The 25001-nt window shown below is 41.7% G+C and overlaps 1 protein-coding gene across 4 annotated transcripts in view; it reads left to right on the plus strand.

Annotated features, from left to right (window-relative positions):
- Positions 1-25001, plus strand: part of GRK3 (G protein-coupled receptor kinase 3) — a 149678-nt gene that overhangs the window by 101204 nt on the left and 23473 nt on the right. For all 4 annotated transcript variants that reach the window (XM_054695199.1, XM_054695198.1, XM_037510780.2 and 1 more), the window contains 7 exons: positions 100-151; positions 1815-1906; positions 5403-5502; positions 13918-13996; positions 15432-15562; positions 18068-18162; positions 22569-22676. In XM_054695199.1, the coding sequence (XP_054551174.1) occupies positions 100-151; positions 1815-1906; positions 5403-5502; positions 13918-13996; positions 15432-15562; positions 18068-18162; positions 22569-22676 (657 nt within the window). The remainder of the gene's footprint in view (positions 1-99; positions 152-1814; positions 1907-5402; positions 5503-13917; positions 13997-15431; positions 15563-18067; positions 18163-22568; positions 22677-25001) is intronic.

A 25001-nucleotide genomic window follows, 5' to 3' on the forward strand; every position in this document is an offset into this window, starting at 1 on the left:
TTTGAGAAGCCACATTTCTAGTTTATCTTATCACATTGTTCTGTAAACCCAGGTGATTTGATATTTCCCTTTTCAATAATTATTTATATTCTCTTTCAGTGACAAGTTCACTAGATTTTGTCAGTGGAAAAATGTGGAGTTAAATATCCATGTGAGTATCATCTTTTTTCCTTTTTTCTTTAAATAAAAACTTCCTCTGGTTTAACTTCATGAGAAAATACTTTTTCTGGAGCGTACTCCCCAGGGTCTCGCCTGCCCGAGCAGATGTCCTCACGGCTTTATGTATGAAAAATTCAGCCTCCCATACCCAATTGTAAACCATTGAGCTTCAGTTCTATTTTTTCATACTGGATTTAGGATGCATTGTTTATCTAAGAAAGGCTATTTTAAGCAGTAATTGACCCTTTAACAGAAACAGTAGTGACAACACACGTCTTTTCCCCATACTGTAATTCCTGTAGATGCTTGTCTTTTGCCTTCCTGGTAAAGTTCCTATTCTTTTTCTTTGTGTGAGGTGTAATTGTGTAATAAAAATGACGATATCTTTCACTCTCCCAAGTTTCCATCTTCTTTTTAAGATTATTTTGGGGATGATGAAAGCTCGCCTCAAGCACAGACTGTTTTGCAGTGTCTGCATTCCCTTCGCTGTCCTTTCCATTTTCAGTGTCAGGAATTCTAGGTCAGAAACTTTACTTCGCTTTTGAACCACACATTTCTTTGTACAACTTCTCTTCCTGTCTTCTTTTCTTCCTTCACATGGGTTTGCAATTGGGAAAAATAATAACTGGAACTTTTCTGTGGGGGGAAGTTTTTACTTGAACAACACTGCTAGAAGAAGATGTTTACTTTTTTTTTTTTTTCTACTTCCCCTTTCCATTGCATTTCCTGGCAGGATTTAGAAGCAAAAAGCCATAACATATATATTTTTAAATCCTTTATATCTGCTGTGGATCTTCCTTGCGCGTGTGTCCTTTAACAGACCTGGTATCCTCAGATCCTTGGTATGTCGCTTGTGAGACCTGTGGGCCAAATGCTCCAACCTGGCTGTTTAAGCACTGTATGGGGCAACCCTTCAAGAATCTGACCCTTAATTTGCCAGGATATGTAAACTAGTAAGCATTTGCTATTGTCCACGGATGCAGGACTCTCTCTTTGCCTTTGCACTATCTCACGCTATTAAAACTCCTTAGAAAGGAGGGCATTGCTGAGAGTAATTGACAAAAGGCGAGTGCTTATGAATAAAGCCTCTGTATCTGCTTCACTCACACTTAGTCTTGTTTCATGCTCACATGCCCAGCACGAGTCTTCTCCATTCACTGATGTTATCGATAAAAAATTCACATGGCCGGCGTCTGTTAGCTTTTCTGGTCATATGGCTCACTACTATGAAAACACAGATGCTCTCGATGTAAACTTATTTTTCCACCATGACAGCTCCTGAAATTGTTGAATTGTTCCCAAACTTGAAGCTTCAGAGTAGCGGAGGTTGCTTGGCATTTTGACCAGAAGTTTTAGTCTCTGGTCTTCAAGGTATCCATCTTGTAATCTAAGATTTATGAGACTGAAAACACAATCTAACTTGACTGCTAATCTGTCATCTTCCCACTGGCCTCCTTTTTGTACATTTGGGAAGTAGAGCAGAAGGAAATTCTGGAAAGTCTTCTCCACCCTGTCTCTCTCATCTCTCACTTTGAAAGGGGCAGATCCCTATATCAAAGTTGTTGTTTTAGTAACTGTACATGTTTTGTGTGATGAAATATTTACGATACAGTTTTATGCAGTTTATGTTTTTATTTTGTATTTTAAACTCACAGTTGACCATGAATGATTTCAGCGTACATAGGATCATTGGGCGAGGAGGATTTGGTGAAGTCTATGGTTGCAGGAAAGCCGACACTGGAAAAATGTAAGATTCGATGCTCATATATTTTGCCGGGAATACTAAGAAGGTTTTATGTTTGCATCCAAAGAAAATCCCCACATAGACACGTGGAAGCCCATGATCTCGCTCTTGAAGTAATTTGCCTAACAAAGAAAGAGGCTACATTTTGTCAAGCATAGAAAATGAGAACAAAAACCTGGGACCTCTGCTCTTAGGGCTAAGTGGGAAATTAACCCATCTTTTGTCTTGCATCACCCTCCATGGTTCAGTCAGGGGTCCAGAAGTAAGTGAGAAGGACATTGTATTTACACAACCTGCCAGACTGATCATACTTGCAAAGGAGTCTCTGCAGAGGAGACCCTGTCTTCTAAATAGTGATTTAGTGTGGGCCTGTGACTTAGTCTGGGCAGCTGTGGGTGAGGTAGCATTCTAGATGTTGGTTCTTCAGGTGAGTAGTTGGGTGCTGTGAGAAGGATGCTCTGTTGTGATGATAACAATTGTGGGGTCCTTCATTCACTTTTCTTATAGGAGGTTGATGTGAGGCAATTGAATATACACAAGCCAGGCACAAGGGTCTTCTGGAAAGTGAGTGGTGGAATTGTTAACTGGGGTGGCGGGGGGGGGAATTTATTTTTAAATTGGAAGCAGTTTACAAGAACATATTTCTGAAAGTAAATGAAAATGGAAATAGAGGACTTGATAGACCCTGATTTACAAGTTTGATTAAGTGACAGGCATGTTAGAACAGTGGACAGCCTGTGTCTGTGAAGTTCAGTTTATGAAATCATTCAGTGTAAGAAGGAATAATAGGGGCCGCCTGATGCTGGGCCTGTCTCCCTGTGCCACCCTAGCAGTGCCTACAAGTCATCACTCAGCTTCTGCTTGGGTCCTTTCTGGGATTGGGCACTAGCTGTTTTGCCAGACAGTCCTTTCTGCTTTCTAATGGGTCCTGTGGTTGGCCTGTAATTTATTATTTGGGGCCTGAAATTAATCTTGGGTCATGTGTGCCCATTCCGCTTCTTCCTGCTTTGGGAGGACCCCATACAAGATGAAGCCAATGACAGCCTCACCTAGTCATCCAGAGAGTGGGTCCTGGCATCAGATTCAGCTCCCACACTTTCTGGCCTGGACAAAGCCTGCTTTATTTGAACCTTCATATCCTAGTCTATAAGGTAGGAAAAATAAAAGTGCTGACCTTGTTGTAAGAATTCAATGTGATAGCACATTATAAAGGACTTGGAACACTGCTGTCCCATGGTAAGTATTAGTCAACCAAAGGCCCTTATGAAATCCTTCTTCCCCATCCTGTGCCCACACAGTAGACTTTTTGATCCTAAATGATGCTTGTCTTTGTTTGTCAGTTACTATAATGCACTAAATGTGTCTTATGTCATTATCTTACCTTGCCCAGGTATTAAGAAAGTCTAGTCTGTTGTGTGATGTTCTAAAGGTGAATAGTATCAACTTGTTTCTTTATACACTGACTCCCCAAAAGAGCCCTTATGTGGTAAATGGTCTCTCTGTAGATTAAGGGTAGACTCTTATCAGGAGTCACAGCTAGAAAGTGGTGGAGCTCAGGTGCTGTGACCCTCGTGTATGTCCTTTCCAGGCCCCAGGCTGCCCTGAGCTCTGGCCCTGGGCGGCCCTGAGGCTACTTCATGGTGTTCCTCCTCAAGGCCCACGTGTGGATCTTCTCTGCTTGGTAGTGGGAAGGCTTCATGAAACACCATCTTGGTAGAGGATGGTGATGGAAGTATGGAGCATTTTGGAAATTCTTTATTATAAGAATGAGTGTTTAAAGAGCACATCATTTCCTGTGACCTCATGTTTGATCCCTATACTTAAGCGAATTAGTCTCAATGGATTTATTATACAGAACTCCTAGAAAAGTGCATAAAATAGTAAATTTGAACATTTATCTCTGCTTTGCTGTAGCATATGACTCATGATCAGCTGGAAGTGAGTGGATTCTGTGTGTCTTGCACAGTCCAGCAGCTATCCACTCGTGCACCCAGCAGCTATCCACTCGTGCACCCATCAGTGGGAATTTAGAGTCACATACAAAGAATTTCACACAGAAAGCCTGAAACCCTTCTAAAAGTTTCCTTTCAGTTTTCTGTTGCCATGCTAAAAAAATATCCTGCTGTCTTTAACCCGTGATTATAGGGTATGACAAATAACATGTCTATATTTCCATATTTATGAGTTTGCTTCAGGTTTTTGAGACTCTTAAGTTGTCAACTGTTTCTTGTTCTTACTCAAATACTATGATTTGAGTAATCATAGTATTGATAACTCTATTGATAACTATTAATAACTATATCAAGATTGAAGCAGATCAATAAAATAACATTCCATAGCATGTTTTTTTTGAGCACTGTTCCTTCCCATTTTGTTAAACTCAGTGTTTTAAGAGTCTTACACTCTGTGCATTCTTATAAAATCTTGACCTTTTCTGGATTCACATTTCTTAAATGCTAAATATCATACACACACACACAAACACACACACACCTTGAGACACACACACACAGAAGTACTGGGCAGCAGCAATACATGTACAGACTTTCTCCCCTACTTTATTAGTGTCTGTCTATTTTATGTTCTTATTTAACTGGGATGTCTATGCATGTAATGCTAGAAATATCTATGCCCATTGCACATTTCATGTGTATGCCAAGCTACTGTGTTTTAGTTCAACATGTGTCTGTGCATCTAATGCTAGAAAATTATTGCTTGATTTTTAAAATATCCTTTCATTTTGACATACAGAGTTAGTATAGGGAGTTCCCATGTATCCCACACCCAGTGTCCTCATCTTACCCATTTGAGACATTTGTCACAACAAATAAGCTCACAGATACATTGTTATTAACTGAAGTCTCTTCTCAGATTTATTTCATTTTTACCCAGTGACCCTTTCTGTTGCAGGATCCCCTATTACGTTTTATCAGGATGTCTCCTTAAGCTCCTTTAGACTATGTTGACTTTTCAGACTTTCCTGGTTTTTGATGGCCTGGGTGCCTTTGAGGCATCCGTGTCAAGTACATTGTAGACTATCTTTTAGTTAGGGTTGTCTGATGCTTTTCTTGTCGTTAGAGTGGGGTTGTGAGTATTTGGAAGGAAGATCACAGAAGTGAAATGCCAGATGGTAAAACGCCATCACATCACATCAGGGTACGTGTTACTTGCCTGGTTTATCACACAAATTAGTCTCAACCACTTGGCTGAGGTCGAGTTTCTCAGGCGTTCCCCTGACCAGGTCACACTCCTCTTTCCACCACACGAGGCTTACTGTGTGCACCCATACCTAAATGGGGTGCTTGAATGGGGTGCTGATTTTTTCCATTAATAGTTGCAAAATTAAAAATAAATTTTGTATGGCATTTGGGTACCATTTTGGTTTGTTTAAATACAGGGGGAACCTTTGGAAAGTTCCCCCAATATGATGTGTAGTGCTTAAATCAATCAAGATATTTTTTCAGTGTAGATTTTTAAATAATGTTTGTTTTGTTTCTAGGTATGCAATGAAATGTCTGGATAAGAAGAGGATCAAGATGAAACAAGGAGAAACATTAGCCTTAAATGAAAGGATTATGTTGTCTCTCGTGAGCACTGGAGTAAGTATTCCATTTTGAGCATTGCTTGTGTGTGTGTGTTATATATCAGAACAACTTATTTAAAATACAGGCTTTTTTTCCTGGCAAATTATGGGGCTAGCCTATTCCTGGGTGGAATAGAATTTATAGCAAGGAGCAGCAGCGCTAAGTTAATATAAGTGTGTAATCCAAATATTGTCTAATTTGGGGGTTAGGAAGTACTAGCAACCATCGTACTGTGCCCATGACTTCTCCCATTAGTACCTGTTTATGGCTTCCTTCTGGCAGAATATGGTGCCAGAGATGGCAGAAAAGAATCACAGCATCATCAACAACAACAACAAAATCTCTTGAGTATAGTTAAGAATTAACTGCCTGACTGAGATGAAGTAATCCAGAGAAGGAAAAGTAACTCGCAGCTTTCATAAGTAAAAAGAAAGCAAGTGAGTTGGTTAATCAAATCTGAATGGCCCAGTTGGGGTTGTCCCCAGTAAAGGTGACTTTCTTGCACTGCTAATTTGATCTGCTGTGGGCTTTCACCATTTCCATTTCCAACTCTGTGTTTCTGCCCATTGGACATTTCATGTGTATGGCAAGCTACTGTGTTTTAGCTCAACATGTGTGAAAACAGACTTTTAATCCGTGCCATCTTTTCTTTCAGAATAGATTCCCATTCTCAATTCTTTTTCTGTTAGTGGTATTACCCAGGCTCTAAACCTTGGCCCTTACTTTATTTGTATACAGATGTGTATGAAAGTACATCAGGTAAATCCAGATCCCGGGAACCTGGGTGCCTGTGTGCATCAGCAGCCTGTCACCCAGTGTTCAGAAGTGGCTGGGGAGCTGGGATCTAGAAGGAGGTTGCAAAATGAGTGTGGAGGGGCTGAACCTGAGCTGTGTAGCCCACATGAGAATTCAGTTTTTATCACCCAGCAGGGACAATTTGTCCCAGCTGGGACATGGACATAGACATGGGGAGGATTTCCATATAGCTTATCTGGGTTCTCAATAAAGTCATCTTCACCCAAAGATGTAAAAGAATCACATTTTAAGATTTTATTTATTTGTTTTTTACATAGAAGAATGGGATTTAGGCCAGAGATGTGGGGGGGTGAGAGAATTTACCAGAGACAGAGACAGAGTGGGGAGCAGAACAGGTGGAACTATTGAAATACACTGCTGAGGGGAGCAGCAGGCAAGACAGGAGAGCTCTGCTGCACCATGTGGGTCGCGGCCAGAGAGGCAATAATGCTGAGACTTAACCCCTGGGCCACCAGGAAGGCCTCCAGGAATCAAATTTTAATGGTGAATCAAGAATTCTCTTTGACTGGTGAGCAAGGACCGGCATAGTAATCCTAGCCCAAAGTCTGTGGCCTGCACTCCCTGTACCCTCCCCTCGCCCCTTTATTGCCATGTTTCCATAGCACCACTTTTTTAAAAATTACCTTCATTTATTGTATGGTGGTTTATATTATTCTAGCGTTAATCTTAAGTAACTCTAGAGGGGCTATTTGTTACTTAAGCAAAAGAGTATAATAATTTAGCTCAACTGAAACAAATGAAAAGACCATAGAAATTATGGTGCCTCCTCCTCCCAACATGTGGCTAGTCCTCATTTCAAATGTGACCCAATCCTGTGTGTGACCTCATTTTTGACTGAAATGGAAACTGAGCAACCTGCTCACAGTATTGGAATCAGTATGAATGGCATTTACTTCTAATTTCTATTGTAAATATATTTGTCTTAAAATTTAAATGTGGATATGTGCTTACTACAGATTTAAGTGGTTACTAAAATACTGGTTTTTAATGAGTCCTCTCAAAAGTATTGGATATTTGTTAGCAAAAGAGCCCATGGAGAAAAATTTGCGGGTATTGCAAAAATATATGTTCAATTTTCATGCAGCATGTTTTATATTTTATTCTAAAGAGAGGGAATATCAGCAAGTAGTGGTGTGGTTAGTCACTGGTCTACTCAGGCAATAAATGAAAAATTGGAGTTATATCATCCTATTACTTTGACCTAATTTTTATTCAAACATCAAAACTGCTTTTTTTTTTTTTTTTTTTAGATTTATTTTGTATTTATTTATACAATAGCTGGGGTACAGGCCAGAGGCCAGGGAGGGTGAGAGGATTCACCAGAGACAGAGTAGGGAGCAGAACAGGCAGATGGACCAAAAGCACTGCTTAGGGGAGTAGCGGGAGAGACAGGAGAGGTCTGCTGCACCATGTGGGAATCTCCCTGACTGGCCAGGAATCAAACCTGTGCTGCAGAAGCTGCAGACAGCTTCTCAGCGCTGCGCTAACCAGCTGCACCACGGGGAAGGCCCTGTTTTTTTTTTTTTTTTTTTTTTAACTTACAAATATATTAATTTAACCAAAAGAATTATAGTAAAGCTGTTTGGAGTTTTTGCTAATCAAAGGCTATTGTAGCTTTTTGTTTTTTTTAATTGATCTTTTGATTGAAATGGCCTGGTGTGAGGGTAAGCTTTAGATTGCCCTGTATCAACATGATTTCCTAAGGTACTGCAGTCAGTTTTATGCTAGAAGATTTTTGTTCCCTTCCAGTCTCAAACTCAATATCCCCACCCCTCAGCCCCCTAAAGAGACAGTAAAAGTACTGTTTCCAGTTTTATTATGTAACCCTTAGATGGTCAGAAAGGACATCTGTGTGTGTGGGAACCAGGATTAGTGTGTGCACAGCTGGGAAAAGCAGCGAGCACCGTTGTGAACTAAGCCATTTTTGTTCAGTCCTATATTCCTTGAAGCAGAAAGCAGACCGGAGTGTCCAGATTGTGCCAGGCACTCAGTCACAAAAGTGGGGGTCACCCAGAGCTTGACTGTGTCCTTGCTTTTACAGGCCTGCGTAGAGTAAGAGAAGGTCATATTTATGCAAACAATCCCAGAAATGTACATGTGATCGGTGTGTGTGGGGAGAGCTGAGAGAGTCAGGCATGCAATGCTCGGAAGGCACCTAACACAGTGGAGATGTCAGGGAAGGCGCCTCTGCAGTCAGGGGTGCCAGAGTGTCTGCGTCCTGAGCACTGCAGGTTTGGGGGCTTGGGATGGCCAGCACCTCTGGGTTCTGACTGATGAGGTATAAAGTGGCACAGGAGGAAGCTGGAGAGAGGCAGGCGGAGGCCAGACCAGACCAGAATATAAAGAGCGTTCTGGGCCAGCACTGAGGATTCAGGAAAAAAATCATGCAACTGTTGGAGACCAAGCACTTGAAGCAGGAAGATAACATGTTCAGCCTTGCAGTTTGAGAAGATTGCTCTGGCTGTGCTATACAGGCTTTTTTTAAAGAAAGACTTCATGGCCTATTTTACCACCATTCTGCAAGAGTTTTCTGCAAAATGCAAGCAGTTTTGCTCCCTGCCAATAGAAAATCAAAGAAGACAGTCCCTTGCTTGCTGAGGAGCTTTATTTAAGGATCAACCTGCAAAAACCGATTCGTTCTTGTCTACCTTTCCTTTGTGATGAAGGCAGGCACATCAGCTTCACCAGAATTATCTTCGGTGCTGTACAGTAACATTACTAGATTGCTGCCTGTTGTTCCCAGTTGGTCAGTATTTAATCTATCGAATCTGAGTGAGGCATTTGCTTAGCACCTTGAGAGCCTGCAGCCAGTGTATTCTGTAGGTGCGAGCTAATCATATTACTCTACCTGAGCTTTTAATTTACATTGCCATGGAAACTTTGCTTTTATAGGTAGCAGAACTTAGAACTCTGGAGAGGGTCATAAGACTTGAGGTTTGGATTTTGGCTGGCTGTCAGATTTCTTTGTGGCTTCAGGCAAGTCATTTCCTTTTTTAGGGCCTTAGTTTCCTCATCTTTTAAAATACAGAACTTTGACCAGGTGATTCTTTTCTTGTTTGTCTTTTTCATTATCTGATGGTTAACTGTATTTCTTTAACTATAATTATTTTTATTTATTTTTTTTAAGATTTATTTATTTATTTATACAAGGACTGGGTACAGTCAGAAATGCAGGAGGGTGAGAGAATTCACCAGAGCCAGAGCGGGGAGCAGAACAGGCAGACTGATGAAATACACTGCTGAGGGGAGCAGCGGGTGTGGCAGGAGAGGTCTGCCATGCCATGTGGGACCCTCGCTGGTGGCCGGGGATCGAACCAGCACTGCAGAGGCTGTGGGCAGCCTCAACCACTGTGCCACTGGGGAGGCCCTATAATTATTTTTATTAAGGGAACATTTGTTGAGTACACTGTATGCGATTCAAGATAAAGGATCACACCTCCTCAGATGTGGGTCACCACACCATGCACACCAGGACACCCTTAATCTGCCACTAGAGTCCATGTGCCCCTCTTCCCTGTTTGCTCTTCATCTTCCCTTCCCTTTAGTTTGCAGTCAGAATTTCTAGGGTTTGTTTTTGGCTTGGTATTGTGTGACTCTTTGTTTTGTTTCTCTGTATTCCACACATGAGTGAAAACATCCAGAGTTTGTGTTTTTTCCTGACTTACTTCAGGTAGCATAACCCCCTCCAGCCCCATCCATGTTGTGCAGGTGGCTGCATAGTACTGCACTGTGTGTCTGCACCTCGGGTTCTGGGTCTCCTCACCTGTCCTCAGGCGCTTGGCTGTTGTGAACAGCGGGACAGTGACCCCAGGAGTGCGTACGTCCTTTCAAGTTACTGTTTTTGCATTCTTCAGGTAGCCTAGGAGTGGGATTGCTGGATCTGTTCTTAATATTTTGAGGAACCTCCGTACTGTTTTTCATGGGGGCTGGAGTAGTCGACATTCCCACCAACAGTGTATGAGGGTTCTTTTTTCTCCACACCCTCGCCAATGCTTGTTGTTCCTGGTCTTCTTGAGGTTGGCCATTCTCATAGGTGTGAGGTGGTATCTCATTGAGGTTTTGATTTGCATTTCCCTGATGATGAGTGGTGATTTTTTTTTTTTAAGAGCTCTTCATACTCAGATAGCTGATAATTCTAAAGCTACATTTCATGTGCCATCTTACTAAACAGTATCTTAAATTATTTCACCCTTTTGTCTTTATCTCGGAGTTGTGACTAGAAGGGTCATACACCATCACACTCAGAAATACCCCCTGGAATGGTCTGTTTGCCCCTAGATGAGGGGGAGCAGAGCTGCTGTCACAAGCTGGGAAAGATCCCATCTTTAATAAGTTTGGGGACCACTCGCTTCTCTGTTGTCCAGGTGAGCTGCTCCTCAGGATAGGAGCCAGAGTAATGCAGGGAGCGCTGTTAAGGAAGGAGCATTTGGAAAGGTCTTAGTGAAACAGGTGGGTTCACATAGGAAGATGCCCCCCACCCCCACCCACCCCAGGAAGGCCACGTAGTAGCTTTTAATAGATGAAGGATAGCGCTGTTATTTTTCCTATTTAAAGAAAAATAGATCTTGAAATCAAGTAAACACTAGCACCATGTCAACAAGATTCTAAGGTAACCATAAAAGGGACTTTGTAATTCATTCTGGAATAATTTCCGCCAGAAGATTTATAGAAATTGAGTTCAAGTTCATGAATCTATGTAGGAATGTGTTAAACTCAAATTTAGCCATAAGCCTTTAATATAGAGGTTTGAACAGCGTGAATTTTGTTGACAGATTATTCTGTCAAAACTTGAATATTTTCTGCCAAATTTAGTAATTCTTTGTTTCCGTTAAGAAAGCGTAATTGGATGTTCCATGCCATTTTTTATTTGAATCGTTGAATGGCAAAGTGCACACTGATAAAAAGACTCTAATTAGACCTAGTTGTGGATTAGCATAGCACTGGTGAATTTTCACAAGGGAACACATGCAGGAATGCAGCATCCGGATCAGGAGGTAGCAAGTTACCGGTGTCCCAGAAGCCTCCTGCCCCACACCCAGATTTCTGCACCACAGTTTAGCTGTGCCTGTGTTTTTTTTTTTGTTTTTTTTTTTACATCAGAGACCAAAGTGAATTTAATTTTATAACTATTCAACACATAGTTATTCAGTATTTGGTAGCACAAAGTTTATGGCCTTAGAAAAGTGAAAACAGGCTAACAGTTCTAACTATTGCAAAGCTGCAAGTCCACCATCTACTGGTAATTTTCTCAAATTTCAGTCACATGATTCTTGAAATTTACTGACAATTTAAGAAGGAAGTATCAAATAATTCATAACACTGTGATAAATAGCATCACTTTTCCATCATCACTTGAAATTCTTATTGGTTTCTAGCTGTGCCTGTGTTTGAACAGTGTTAAGTTTTCTCATTGGTGTGTGGCTGCTCTCATCCAGGGTTGCTTGTAGACTCACCTGTGGGTTTGCACATAGCATGAGGGCATTCTGAACTAAACACAGGTCCCGAGCTATGGGAGGCCCATGCACTAAATCTGGCTTGTGATCTTTCTATGTACAGGCCATGAACTAAGAATGGTTTATGTACTTCTAAGAGATTGTAAAGAAAATAAGCAAAGAAGAACATATGACAGAGAATGTATGGGGCCTGCAAAGCCTAAAATATTCACTGTCAAGACCTTTGTAGAAAAAGCTTGCTGACCCCTCCTCTGTGGTATTCCATGTGTAAATCAACAATTTATGGACTCATTCTACTGTTGATAGACATTTGGCTTATTTTCTGGTCTGGGCTGTTTTGATTAGTGCTGTGAGGAGCATCCTCGCGGCTTCTCTTGGTGCATGTAAGTACAGACTGCTGTGAGGATTGGATCCCGGAGTGGAAAGCTGGGCTTTAGGGTTATCAGGTACCATCAAATAGCTGGTGGAAGTGCCATATGTGGAAGTCCCATTTACTCCATACCTTTCCAACTTTTGGCTTTTTTTTCAGTCTTTTTAATTTTAACCATTCTTGTAGGTTTTAGTAATGACACATTGTGACTTTAATTTGCATCTCTGATCATGGGCTAGGCTTATGAGCCATTTGGTACCTCTCATCTGAAGTGTTCCACTTAATTATCCTTCTTGTTTTCTGGGTATTTTGGATTGTTTGCCTTTTTCTTTATTGAATTATTAGAGTTCTTTTTGTACTCTGTAAATGTAACTCCTGCGTGTGTTCATGCATTGCAAATATTTTCTCCCATCCTGTGTCTTAACTTTTTACCCTCTCAATGGTCTCTTCTAGAGAACAGTTCTTAATCTTATTTTAGTCTAGTTTATCAATGTTTTTGTGGTGGGCCTCCCTGTTGGCACAGGGGTTAAGACACAACCTATGAAACAGTCTGCAGCCTCTGCAGCATGAGTTCGATCCCCGGCCAGCCAGGGAGCTACCCACATGGTGCAATACGCCTCTCCTGACTCGCCCGCTGCTCCTCTCAGCAGTGTACTTCAGTCAATCTGCCTGTTCTGTTCCCCACTCTGTCTCTGGTGAATCCTCTCACCTCCCATACCTCTGGCCTATACCCCAGCTCTTGGATGCATAAATAAATAAATCTTTAAAAAAATATTTTTGTTGTTAGTGTATTTTGTGACCTGTTTAAGAAATTTTTAATTACCCTAAATATCAAGATATTCTCTTTTGTTTTCTCCCAATGCTTTACCTTTCATATTTAAATCTCTGTCTAGCTGGAGTTGACTTTAATCTATGATGTGAGGTAGATAGAGGTCAATTTCATATTTTTTTTTGTATAGAAATCCCATTGCTCATCACCACAAATGACTGATATCATCCTTTACCCCTGCCTTGTTGTCTATAACAAATCAAATGACCTCTTGTGTGTGGATCTATATCAGGATTCTCTGTTCTGTTCTATTTTCTATTTGTCTGCTTCTGAGCCATACACTGTCTGAATTACTGTTGCTTTATAATAAATCAATGTCTGGCACTTTTAAGTTTTCCAGCTTTGCTTTCCTTCAAGAATATCTGAACTTTTCTTGGCTGTTTATATGCACTATACATTTTAGAATCTGCTTGTCAATTTTCATTTTAACTAAGATTGCATAGAATCTATACTATAGCCTACCATGCAGAAAATTGACATCTTTTTGGTTAAATGCACTTATTTAATCCCTGACCATGGTGTATATTTCTTCTTTCAAAAGCTAACTGTATTCTCAGTTCAAGACAGTAATGCAGATGACATTTCCGCCTATAATATGGTTCTTTCCACTCTAGAATCAGAGATTGAAATAGATATTTGACAAATTGAACCAAAATGTAGGTCAACAAAAAGACTAGCAAGGCAGTAATTTTTCTGTAGAATCTGAATTTTTTGAAGATGTTGCCAATTGAATCTCAATGAGAGACCTTTGAGTTCATCTACTCCATTTGTCAATGTTGCAGCCCTCTGTGTTTTCATGTAACCTGATCCATTTATTCTGACTGTTGAAGTCACCATGCATGTTTCTGTACTCAGCGCTCAGGGTGGGGGCGTGGAAAAAATCCATAGATGGTGTTCAGTGGAGGATGTGCTGTTCAGGATGACTCTTGCTTTTCTTGTTAACTTTTGTTTTTCCACTCTAGGATTGTCCTTTCATTGTCTGTATGACCTATGCCTTCCATACTCCAGATAAACTCTGCTTCATCCTGGATCTGATGAATGGTAAACAAATCATGGGAAGTCTGAATACCCTGGGAGACTTGGCTGTGGTGTTAATGTTAGCATGCTTTCATCAAGGCCGATGGGCAGTTGGGGGCTTTCAGAATGCTTGTTAATTATCAGTTAAAATTCATTTTAAAATATTGAATGCAGTTTCCTTTTGACCCTCCTTTCCAGTCTCTCCCCAGGAAGTTGCATTTTCTAGAAAAGATTTTTGCAAAATGCTTACAGTGAAACTTGATTTTCTGGAATGCAGCTGGCATGCATCTTTAATTAGCTTGTTTCCTGACCCTCAACTTTTAGGAATGAGATGCTTAGAAGAATATAAGTCAAAGAAAGAGTGTATTTAAAATTCGACTTTGAAGAATTAACTTTGGGCCAGTATAGATTTTAGCCCAGTGTTCTGTGCCTTGTAAATCGATGAGAGATGACCCTGAAAATACTGAAAAATATTTAAGTAGGAAAATTGTTTTCCAGTAGTAAAAAGTGACATGCTATATAGTTGTAATATTTTTAGTAACAGGAACTGGATTAAAAAAAGAAAAAATTCAATGAATGAAATACCTAGTTGGTTTTGAAATTCATTTGAAGTTTTATTATGTTTTGAGTGTTTGATTTAAAATACATCTATCCAACAACATTAAGAAATTTCATAGACATAATAATGAACAAAGGAAGCCAGACGCAGCAGCATATATTCTAAGTGGTTCTATTTATGACTGTCAGAACAGGCAAACCCATTATTGGTAAGAGGTCAGAAAACAGTCCTCTTTGCTTAGGCAAAACCAGGAGCTGAGATGCTAACTGGAAAGGATGTCAGGAAGGCTTCTGGGATGCTAGAAATCTTTTAAATCTCGATCTCTCTCGATCACATGAGTGCGAAAAGGAAGATAGTTCAATAATTCAACATAAGCTTTTCCCTTATAATTTATAAATATACCCTCTCGCCCTACTGGTGGCTTTCTCTTTACCCCTAATTTTATAATACGGTTATTTCCTTTTTCCAACACTTCTTAACGGAAAATTTCAAACATGTAGCAAAGTTGAAAGAATTTTACTGGGGATACCAAATACCCCCCTGCATTTTACCACTGTACTTGCATTTATTTGTTTGTTTGCATTGCTGCCTAGATTGTTTCAGTTATTAGACAGGACTTTAGTGGGCAGAGGAGATTAGCTAATCCCTCCCTGTGCTGACAGCCTCCAGCAGTGGCTTTGTTTATGTCGTTCTGGCCATTGCTTCATTTACATCTTCTCAGTATTTATATTTTCTTTATAATTTTTAAGTGCTTTATCAAATGAGAGAAGTAAAAGATATTTAGCAAAGCAGAAGCACAGTTTGCCTTTTTCTACTGTGTCCTGCCTTTCTAGAATGACAGAGATTTGTGTCCTTTAAATTAACACACTTTGAATAAAATTCTGTGTTTTTGACTTAAAGGGGGTGATTTGCACTATCACCTTTCACAACACGGGGTGTTTTCCGAGAAGGAGATGCGGTTTTATGCCACTGAGATCATTCTGGGACTGGAGCACATGCACAATCGCTTTGTTGTTTACAGAGACTTGAAGGTAAGGGTGGTGGACAGATGCCATATTTCCTGCACCTGCGGGGTGGGGTCTGCGGTTCTGGGCCTCCAGGTGTGCCCTGCTCTGCAGAGTGTCCTGTCCTTGTCCTCTCCCCAGCCCTGACCAAGTCAGCTCCTGTATGACAAGTCAGCTCCTCCAGACTCTGAACTCTGTCACAGGAATGCCTGTCCAACCAAGTCGCCACTGTCCCCGCGTGCCTCTGTAGGGCCCACTCCATGCACACTCACCACTTCACTTTAGCTAGTTAATTAACAAAGAGCAGGGGAGCAAGTTTTGGGTGTTGCCCATTTTATAGTTGTTTGTCTTTCTTCCTTTTTTTTTTTTTTTGGTCACCACCATGTCAAATTTATTATTCAATGGCACTAATAACAGCTGGAGGTGCTCATGGTGACACCACACAAGGTTTCCTGCCTTCTAGCTTCTGTCCAAAGAGAAGTACCCCCTTTCTGGGGAAATCCACTCCAGGCCATCTACCCAAATAAACCTCTTAATGCATGACTGTGTTAGAACTGCAAATGTACAAAGACCACAAGCAAAAAAAAAAAAAAAAATGCTGATCTCACAAGGCTTAGTCATGGGTGAACCAAGAGAGAATGGCCAAGTTAGAACTCCCCTGAGGCAAGGCCAGTGTGACGGGGCGGCACTGCTGTTCCCCTGCACACTATGCCCCCCTCTCTCAGAGCTCCATGCTGTTTGGAGATTGCCTTAAAACTCACTCATAGATTTTCAGATCCCTGCGCTACATGGCCCCCTGACTGCCTGAGCTTCTGTTCTTGTCCTTAAAATCTCACTGGGCCAGAAAAAATGAACTAAGACTCTTCCAAGCTTTTCTGCTCTAGATCCTGGCACCCAAACCCCAACTCTGAATTGAGTGAGCTGGGAGTTTGCTTAATATATCTGAAGTGGCACTCATCTAGCCACCCATATGGGGCAGGGACGGAGATAAAGGAAACCTTGACAGATTAGAGAATGATCATGCAGATCTAATAATGAGAAGGAAAATGACAGGCTGACAACTTCCCAATAGGATGAGGAAGCTTCAGGAGGGTATGTTTGCCTCCCTCCTCAGATTCCTTCTTGAATCAATGCAAACAACCAAGTGAAATGTGCAGGTGATGTTCCTCTCTCTAAAGACTAGTATGTTTTGATTAGCTTTATAAGATTATTTTTAATTCTTTTTTTTTTAAAGATTTGTTAATTTATTTATTTATACAAGCACTGGGTACAGTCAGAAGCGCAGGAGGGTGAGAGAATTCACCAGAGCCAGAGCGGGGAGCAGAGCAGGCAGAAGGACCGAAGTACACTGCTGAGGGGAGCAGCGGGCGGCAGGAGAGGTCTGCGCGCCATGCGGGACCCTCCTCTGGTGGCCGGGGAGCAGCCGGGGATCGACCAGCGCTGCAGAGGCTGCGGGCAGCTTCGCAACCCAGCGCTCAACTGCTGCGCCACCGCGGAGGCCCAGCTTTATAAGATTATCTCCTAACAATCTATAGTATTTTATTTCACTTAGGGAAATTTACATTTTCTCAAGAAATACCTTGTGAATCTAAAAACTTTCTTCAAGGTTAAAGAATTGTTCTTTTAGTTGTCATAAGAGCGTAAAGAAGAAAAACGTGTATTTTCATTGAATTAGAAATAATTAGACACTGGGTGGCACATGACTTTTTATTTCCTTGTGCAAGTTTTGAAGAAGAAAGTGCCTGCTGAAGGCCCATGATATTCTATTGTATGCATTTTAATATAAATCTGTAACTAGCTTCTAATCATCTTTGTGCTGTATTTTTGTTTTTTAAGCTATTTAATAGGCAATGGTATTATTTAATTTCTATTCAAACTTAATTCTAGTTACTCATGATTATTCATGCTTCAATTTTGTAATAGCATGCCATTAGTTTTATTTCAAGCAAAACAATAGTTGATCTTCAGCAGAAAAATATTATTAAGATGACAATAATTTGGTGTATATTAGGGAGAGGAGCTTTGTTTTCCATGATTATGCTGACCAAATCTAATCTTAATGGATGCATTTCATCAGAGTTGTGGTCAAATCTGATTTGGTCATTTGCTTGGGCCCTGTGTTGATTATGTACAAATAACCAGAAAAGACATTTACCGGGATTAGTGTGGCACCAGTGGAATATTGAGATTTCTTAGGTCAGTACTTACACATTGAGCAAGAGCCCTCTCTGTTTTGTGCTTTGTGGTCTCATTCTCAGAAGTCCTCTGGCTCACATAAACCATGAGCACCTACATCTGCATCATAGATCTTACAGGGAAAAGGAAATGCTTTTAACTCTGATGAGCTGTGGTCATAACCCTCCCATGTTGCTTGTCCTGTGTTTTATTTGCTAATGAGCAGAATTCTTTGCTCCTGTGGTGCTCACCTTCCTGCTGAAGTTAACACGAAAAATGTGACGTTAACAGTTTTAGGAGTTCTCAAAAAGCCCCATGATTTTTTGAGGGCTTGAAAACCATCTCTCTCTCTTTTAGCCTGCGAATATCCTCTTGGACGAACACGGGCACGTTAGGATATCAGATCTCGGTCTGGCCTGTGATTTTTCCAAAAAGAAGCCGCATGCAAGTGTGTGAGTAGTGCATCGACTCTAACTCTACTATCATTTCTCTATCGAGGTTTGTTTATCCCTTCAGAGCCTATTGGGTCATTTCTTTCCCCCCTCCTTTTTCTTGCCAGCAGTGATTCTCAATATGTGAGAATGGCAGGTCAGGGGAATTCGCTGGTGGGAATTCCCCTGGGTGGTGGGAGAGAAAATTATAGCACCCTGAGGTGTTCCTTGCATGACCATGGTCCTTCTGGAGCTGGTGAACCCCCTTGGCTGGGCATGACTCAACTGCTCAGGCCAGGGTGGTGGGTGGGTCCTCCCACAGCAAGGGGCTGGGTGACTTGAAGTCAGTCAGTTTACTTCTTTGACTCTCGGTGTCTTTATCTATCAAGTAGAAGCAATAATCAATCCCTTCAAGGTGCCATAAGGACACAGGAAAACACCCGTGTGCCCCCGAAGGTGGAAGGCGGCTACAGAAACTCCAGAGAAGGCCCCATATATCAGGTTTCTCTCCATCTGCTTTTTCCTTCTTTTTCAAAATGCCTTTTCTTTCCTGAAGAGAAGAGGCATCTCTCCCCCCCCCCCCACACACACTTAATTAAGAAGAAAAATCATCTCTTTGCCATTCAGGCTCTCAGTGCAGGTCACATAGTTAGATTTGAATATCACATCAGTCCTCTAGTTGGCCACTGGGAGGAGGCTCCCTGACGAGCCCTGGCCCTCAGCACACCTGAGGTGCTCCTGGCCCTCAAGCTTGCTCAGTGCCTGGTGGCCCTGGCTACAGCTGCTGTGACCCTGAGGCAGCTGAGGCAAAAGCAGCTGTCTCAGTGCTCAGAAGAAGCAGAATGGAATATGTACTGGTTTTTGTTTCAGTTTTCTTTGGCATCAGTTTATTGGGTGGAGGGTATGGACATGTGTGAAGTTTGTGGAAAAGCAGGTGATTTTTGCTTCTTTTTTTTTTTAAATGTTTCTTTGTCAGCACTGACTCTTTTAAAGATAAATCTTTTTAAAGATTTATTTATTTATGCATACAAGAACTGGGTTATAGGCCAGAGGTGCATGGGGTGAGAAGATTCACCAGAGACAGAGTGGGGAACAGAACAGGCAGATCTACTGAAATACACTGCTGAGGGGAGCAGCGGGCGAGACAGGAGAGGTCTGCTGCACCATGTGGGTGTCTTCCTGGCTCCCCAGGGATTGAACTCATGCTTCAGAGGCTGTGGATAGCTTCACAGTGCTGTGTTTAACCCCTTGCACCACCAGGGAGGCCCTAAAGTTGTATTTTTAAAAGAATGTAAATTGTGCATCTTGAGCTAACATTCATCTCTGTGTTGAATGTTCTAGAGGAAACTCTCAGGAGTCTCATTGCATGCATCCATGCAGAAAATAAGCTGCAGATCTTTCTTTTCTGTGGGACTAGAAGTAACGTGGTTCTAAATGCAGTGCGTTATGAAGGGCTGCATTAAATCAGAACTGCCTCTTAAAGCTCTGATCAAATGATAATAGTCAGTAGCACCATTTCTGTAAATATGTTTCTCTACAGAATCTGGGATATGGTGATAAAAGCATTAGCATTTTGCCAGCACTTTGCAGTTATTAGGCCTGAACCTGTGGTTTGTATAAGCTTCTCTCAGGGAGTTCATCAGATGTTTTTTAAGAGAGTCATTTGAATTTTTAATGCCAAAGCTATTTGGAATGCTAATTTCTTCAATTTAGTGTGGTCACAGCTGAATATGAATCCAACAGCTCATAAGAGTTAATCTTCCAAAGGAATTAACTTTTGGATATTTGGGTTGTTTATTTCCTTATGGGTCCCAGCCCCCTTGCTGTAATTCACACCTCAGCCCTGAAAGTGGGCTGTTCACTTGCAGAACCTGGAAATAACAATATTTGAACAGCATCTGTTAAAGAGGTAGGATTGGGGTAGTTGGTTTCCATGTTTTAGTGGTGATGTGAGACACTACTTTAAAAAGATAGATGCATGATGAGGTACTATATTTTTAAGTAAAGAAAGTATGTTGTAGTGAGGAACAAAGCCTCTGAGTCAGCAGATCTGGGTTTGAATCTTCCTTCCAAGTTGTGCTAGTCTCACTTTTCTCCTCTATAAAATGGAGATAACAGTGATATTTACTTTTTGTGATAGTTGTGAGGGTTAAGTCAACTAATTAAGCAAGTATTTACCTAACGTCAGCTGTGTGCCAGGTGCCAGAGATGACCAAGACAGAAAGAATCCCTGACATCCTGGAACAGGCAGCCCCAGGGAACCATTCAGGAAGCAACCAGCACTCATTCTATCATCCGTCAAGTGTCAGCTTCCCCTGGCATGTGAGTCTGGTGCTGTGAATGCTTCCTCATCACAGCTGATAGTTCAATCACCTACTTTTTATGGTATGGAAACCAAGGTTCAAAGAAATTAAATAACTTAATAAACAAGGCCACAAACCTGGTGCATCATGTGGCTATAATGCAATCCCAGGTCTGTCTGACTCCAAAGCCTATGCTTTTATAGTGTGAGGCCAAACTGTCCAAGGCTTAAAATGTTAAGGATTTTTGGCCAGAATTTCAATCTGAGCCTGGCTTCTCAGCTTCTTTCAAAGCCATGGACGTCGTCCTTGGAATTCATCTAGCTCACCCATTTACAAAGTAGCCTCGTAGTTGAGGCTCCTGATCTGAGCTAAGACTTAGTCCATTTAGTCATAGAATCACAAATTTTTATAAACTAAACGTTAACCGTGTAGTAGCCATGAGAAATCAAACGACAACTTTGGGAGTTGAACATGTTGTCAGTGACTAATTTAAGTACCAGCTTATTTCGTCTAAGAACACAAAGCTGTGTCTCATGTCACAGTGTCTCAAAACGCTCCAGTGTTCTTTCATATTAATAGTAGTGCAGGTCTTCAGTGGGAGCCGTCAGGAAGCACTAGTAGCTGCTGCGTAGGCAGAATCGGAAAACCACAGCGTGGGTGGGTGGGGTTCTGCTGTGTCCTGTAGGAGCCCGAGGCCTGATCTGTTTTAACTGAATGTATTTGTCTTCACTGATATCTTCCCTTACCAGAACTGGGTTTTGATCCTGAGAAACACAGGTGGGAAGGTCACCACCAAGGTTTTCCTTTTCTCAACTGAAATCCGCACAGACAGTGTTCTGTCGACCCCTCATAGCAATCTCTGTGCTCTCGTGTGTCCTGATGACCGCACCTGTCAAGCTCTGGCTTATTGATGGTGACACTTTTCCCAGTGCTGGGCCTTTCAGGGTGACCAGCACCATTTTCACTGTTTTATTAAAACTCTTTGGCCACAGGTCTCTTAGACAGAGGGCACTGTGCCCGGGCTGATCCAAGACCATTAATGACCCCGGGTCATGTGTCTGAGCAGATTCTCACTATTTCTGAGCATGATCCAGTTAAAAATGATTATACTAAATTGAAAATAAAGATTATAACCCCTAACATGGATTGAGTTCCTCTTGTGTCAGCTCTATTCTGAGCCCATTCCATGTGCACAATCTCTGCACAGCAACCCTGGGGGATCGAGTCAACTGTTAAAGGCGCTGTACCCATTTATCAGTGAAGAAAATCAGTGAAGGCAGTAGATCTTGGCGGGGCAAGAAAGATGGTGACTTTTGCAGGGTCCTTTCAAGGCAGTGTTTTTCTGGCTGCCCACAGTCACCTCTCTCTTCAAGATGAAAGTGTGCACTCAGATCACCCAGGCGGGTGGACAGGCAGAGAAGCTGCGCGAGAACAAATGACGTGTAAAGTGGTTGTCTTCCCACCTGAGTTGTCTGAGCTTCCTGTAGATGTCTTTATATTACTTAGCTGAGTCCTTTTGACCTGTCAGCAAATTTTAAAATGATTCACTATTTCTCCATCTCAGGTAATTGTCAGTTATATTCCCAATTCTTCTTTGCCCCCTCGGGGGCTGTCACTCACTATGTAAGGATGGGGCCTGCCAAGGACCCTTGGCAGGTCCTCATCACAGGAGGGTGGAGCCCTGCCAGAATGGTTTTCCCTCCCTTCAAGGCCCATAGGATTATCCGTCTTCCACCCGGGACCCCTCTTGCTTCCCTTGCCTCCCAAGCCTCCCCAAGCATCTCTTTGTAAGAGATTTAAGAGCTTTACACCAGGCAGGCATCTTTAGTTCTTCAAAGCTGTGGTAGAGAAGAACTAATGAGATTCAGATTCTACCTCCTAGACTATGGAGCTTGCATTCTTCATGCTTAATTCTTACAGTGATTTATTTGTATTAATTCACATGCTAAGGGAGACAGAAAAGGTGGCTTCCCCTTCGGGTGTTCCGGGAGTGGTGTGCATGTGAAAGCACCCTTGTGCCCTCTCTTGTTTTCAGCTGCTGCTACTTGATGGATGGCCCCGACCCTGTGACACTGTCACCAGGTGGGCCCGCTCTGATAACTGCTGTACACTTTCTCTCCCTAGTGGCACCCATGGGTACATGGCTCCAGAGGTGCTGCAGAAGGGGACGGCCTATGACAGCAGTGCCGACTGGTTCTCCCTGGGCTGCATGCTTTTCAAGCTGCTGAGAGGGTGAGTGGAGTCCATCCTTTCAGTCCTGTCATCATGGCATGTGCTTGGACCAAAATCAAGAATATCTAGGCATGACTGACCTAGTCCTGTTTTAGATTGTACAGTGATCTTTGAACCACACCCACTGTCTGTCTTATAAAGATGGGAGTTTGTTTATAGACTAAAGCTTATGGCTTGATATTTTTGATTCATGCCATGTAGCAATTTTCCAACATGCTTACACCTAAAATAAGACTGCTTTGAAACATTTCCATTAACAAGCTTTATTTGGGGCATTGTTGTTTTAAATTGTGGATAATTGAATATGATAGGGCATCTTTTTTCACTAGAATTGTTTTATGAGTGTCAAACATTGGAATGGCTTAAAAAAAAAGAATCTATTTTAAGTGAACATTTATTTGTAAAAATGTTGAAATTAGTGTTTTTAAACACAAAAATGAAATTATATAATTTTGTGTTTTTACTTATTTTTTGTTGTATTTGACCCTTAATTCTAAACTACTAAAGTTGATGAAATAGAGTGGAAAGGTTATAGAGTAGAAGCACTCTCAAAATATGTTCTCATATTGAATACTTAACAGTTAGGTTAATACCTCCATTAATTTAAAGAATTTGTGTTCATTTTTAATAGCAATCTTAAGTTTTGAAGATGTTTTTGATTATTTTTCACTCACAACGCACTTCACATTAAGGTTTCCAATTCAAGATTCTCCCTCTAACAGTTCTCCTGTAAGCACAGGCCTGGCAGTTTGCTAAACCATTCACTGACCCATTGGAAGCCTCACTGAGTGCTGGGGCTTCTTCTCATTACATTTAGGGCAGTCTGAGAAGGAGCTGGGTTCCATCTCCTCCCAAACTAGATTCCAAGCCCCTCGCTGCTTCCCCAGGACTCTCATAATCCAGTTGTTCTCTGCTCACCATATTCACTTGGGAAGTAAAATTATATTATTGCTTAGAAAGTCAGGTCCTGTTAGTTCCAAATCGAATTATTGTATTTGTGGAGTCTGGATGGCTTTAATTTATGTCATCAGACTAGCTGACCGAATTAGAGAGTTTCTGCAAAGCACACCAGAAAAACACACTTCCCGCAGGAGATGCTGTCCACCAGGGGGGCACTGCCTGCTGCATGAACAAGAGAGTCTTGCCAGGGTGTGGATCTCTGCTGGAGATGGGATTGGAGATGTAGAACCCGCACTGACAGGATTTTGTGATGATAAAGCAGCTAAAATGATGACTGCATTTAGCTGAAGATTCGACAATCAGTAGTAAAACATAGTTTACAAAGCCTTGTATTTACTTTAATCTTATTATTCTGTTTATAATAATGTCCATGCATTAAAAAAAAAAGACAACCCCAAAGTGAATCCATTTTTAAAATGTACATTTATTTGTAAACATGCTGAAATTAGCGTTCTTTTAAACACAAAAATGAAATTGTGTATAGACTAGGAACAGTCTGGCATAACCCTAGTTTTTAAAAAGTCTGAAGGTTTGTTTGATCGTGAACTCTGCACAAGGTGTGAATTCCACTATGAAGTCCTTATTCAGGCCTCAGTGTGGATCCTGGTGAGAGGAGACTGGCCACTGGCAGTGAACATGAGAACAAGACAGAATGAGGAGAGGGGTGGACGAGTGAAAAGTCATGTCTTACAAGGAAAGATCCGAGGAGTCGTGTCCAGGATCAGAACTGTAAGGACTGACTCTGCTCTCGGAGGCCGTCTCCTCGATGGCATTGCATATTCATGCTGTGTAGTGCCAGGGTAGGCATTTTAAGGAGAAAAAAGATTCCAGGGTGACAGTGAAGGAGTGTTGTGTCTGAAAGATAGCAAGGCCCCATCAGTGCCTGTTCACCATCTTTGCTGAACCTGAAATAGAATCTAGTGTGTAGTAAACAGGATTAGAGGAATCTCAATTACTTGCTAAGATTGAAGATCTTAGGCTATTCTTTTTGTTACTTGTTCAGAAGTCATTTTCAGGAAAGAATATGGGACTTAAATCCAAGAGCGGGGAACTTTTTTTGACTTAATGATTTAAATCAAATTTGCTAAGCATTTATTGAGTAGCTACAATATGCTGGAGACTGGGCTTGATGGTGGAAGCAAGGGAAGGGGAGATGGAGGGAGGGAGGAAGCCATGGGCAGGCCTTCAGGAAGTGGCAGGAGAGGAGACAGATAAGCATAGAGTTGATTATGGGTCAGAGGACTCTGCTGACTGATGTGACAGCAGTGTGCCAGGGAGCAGAGCTACGGGGTCACCCGTGCTGGCAGAGCAGCTCCCACTTCCTGTTGGACAGGGTGTGGGATGCAGGCTTTGAAGGCAGAGCAG

This window comes from Talpa occidentalis, unplaced genomic scaffold (genome assembly GCF_014898055.3).
Source record: "Talpa occidentalis isolate TD23 unplaced genomic scaffold, MPIMG_talOcc4v2.1 talOcc4.14, whole genome shotgun sequence".
In the NCBI taxonomy this organism is placed as follows: domain Eukaryota; kingdom Metazoa; phylum Chordata; class Mammalia; order Eulipotyphla; family Talpidae; genus Talpa; species Talpa occidentalis.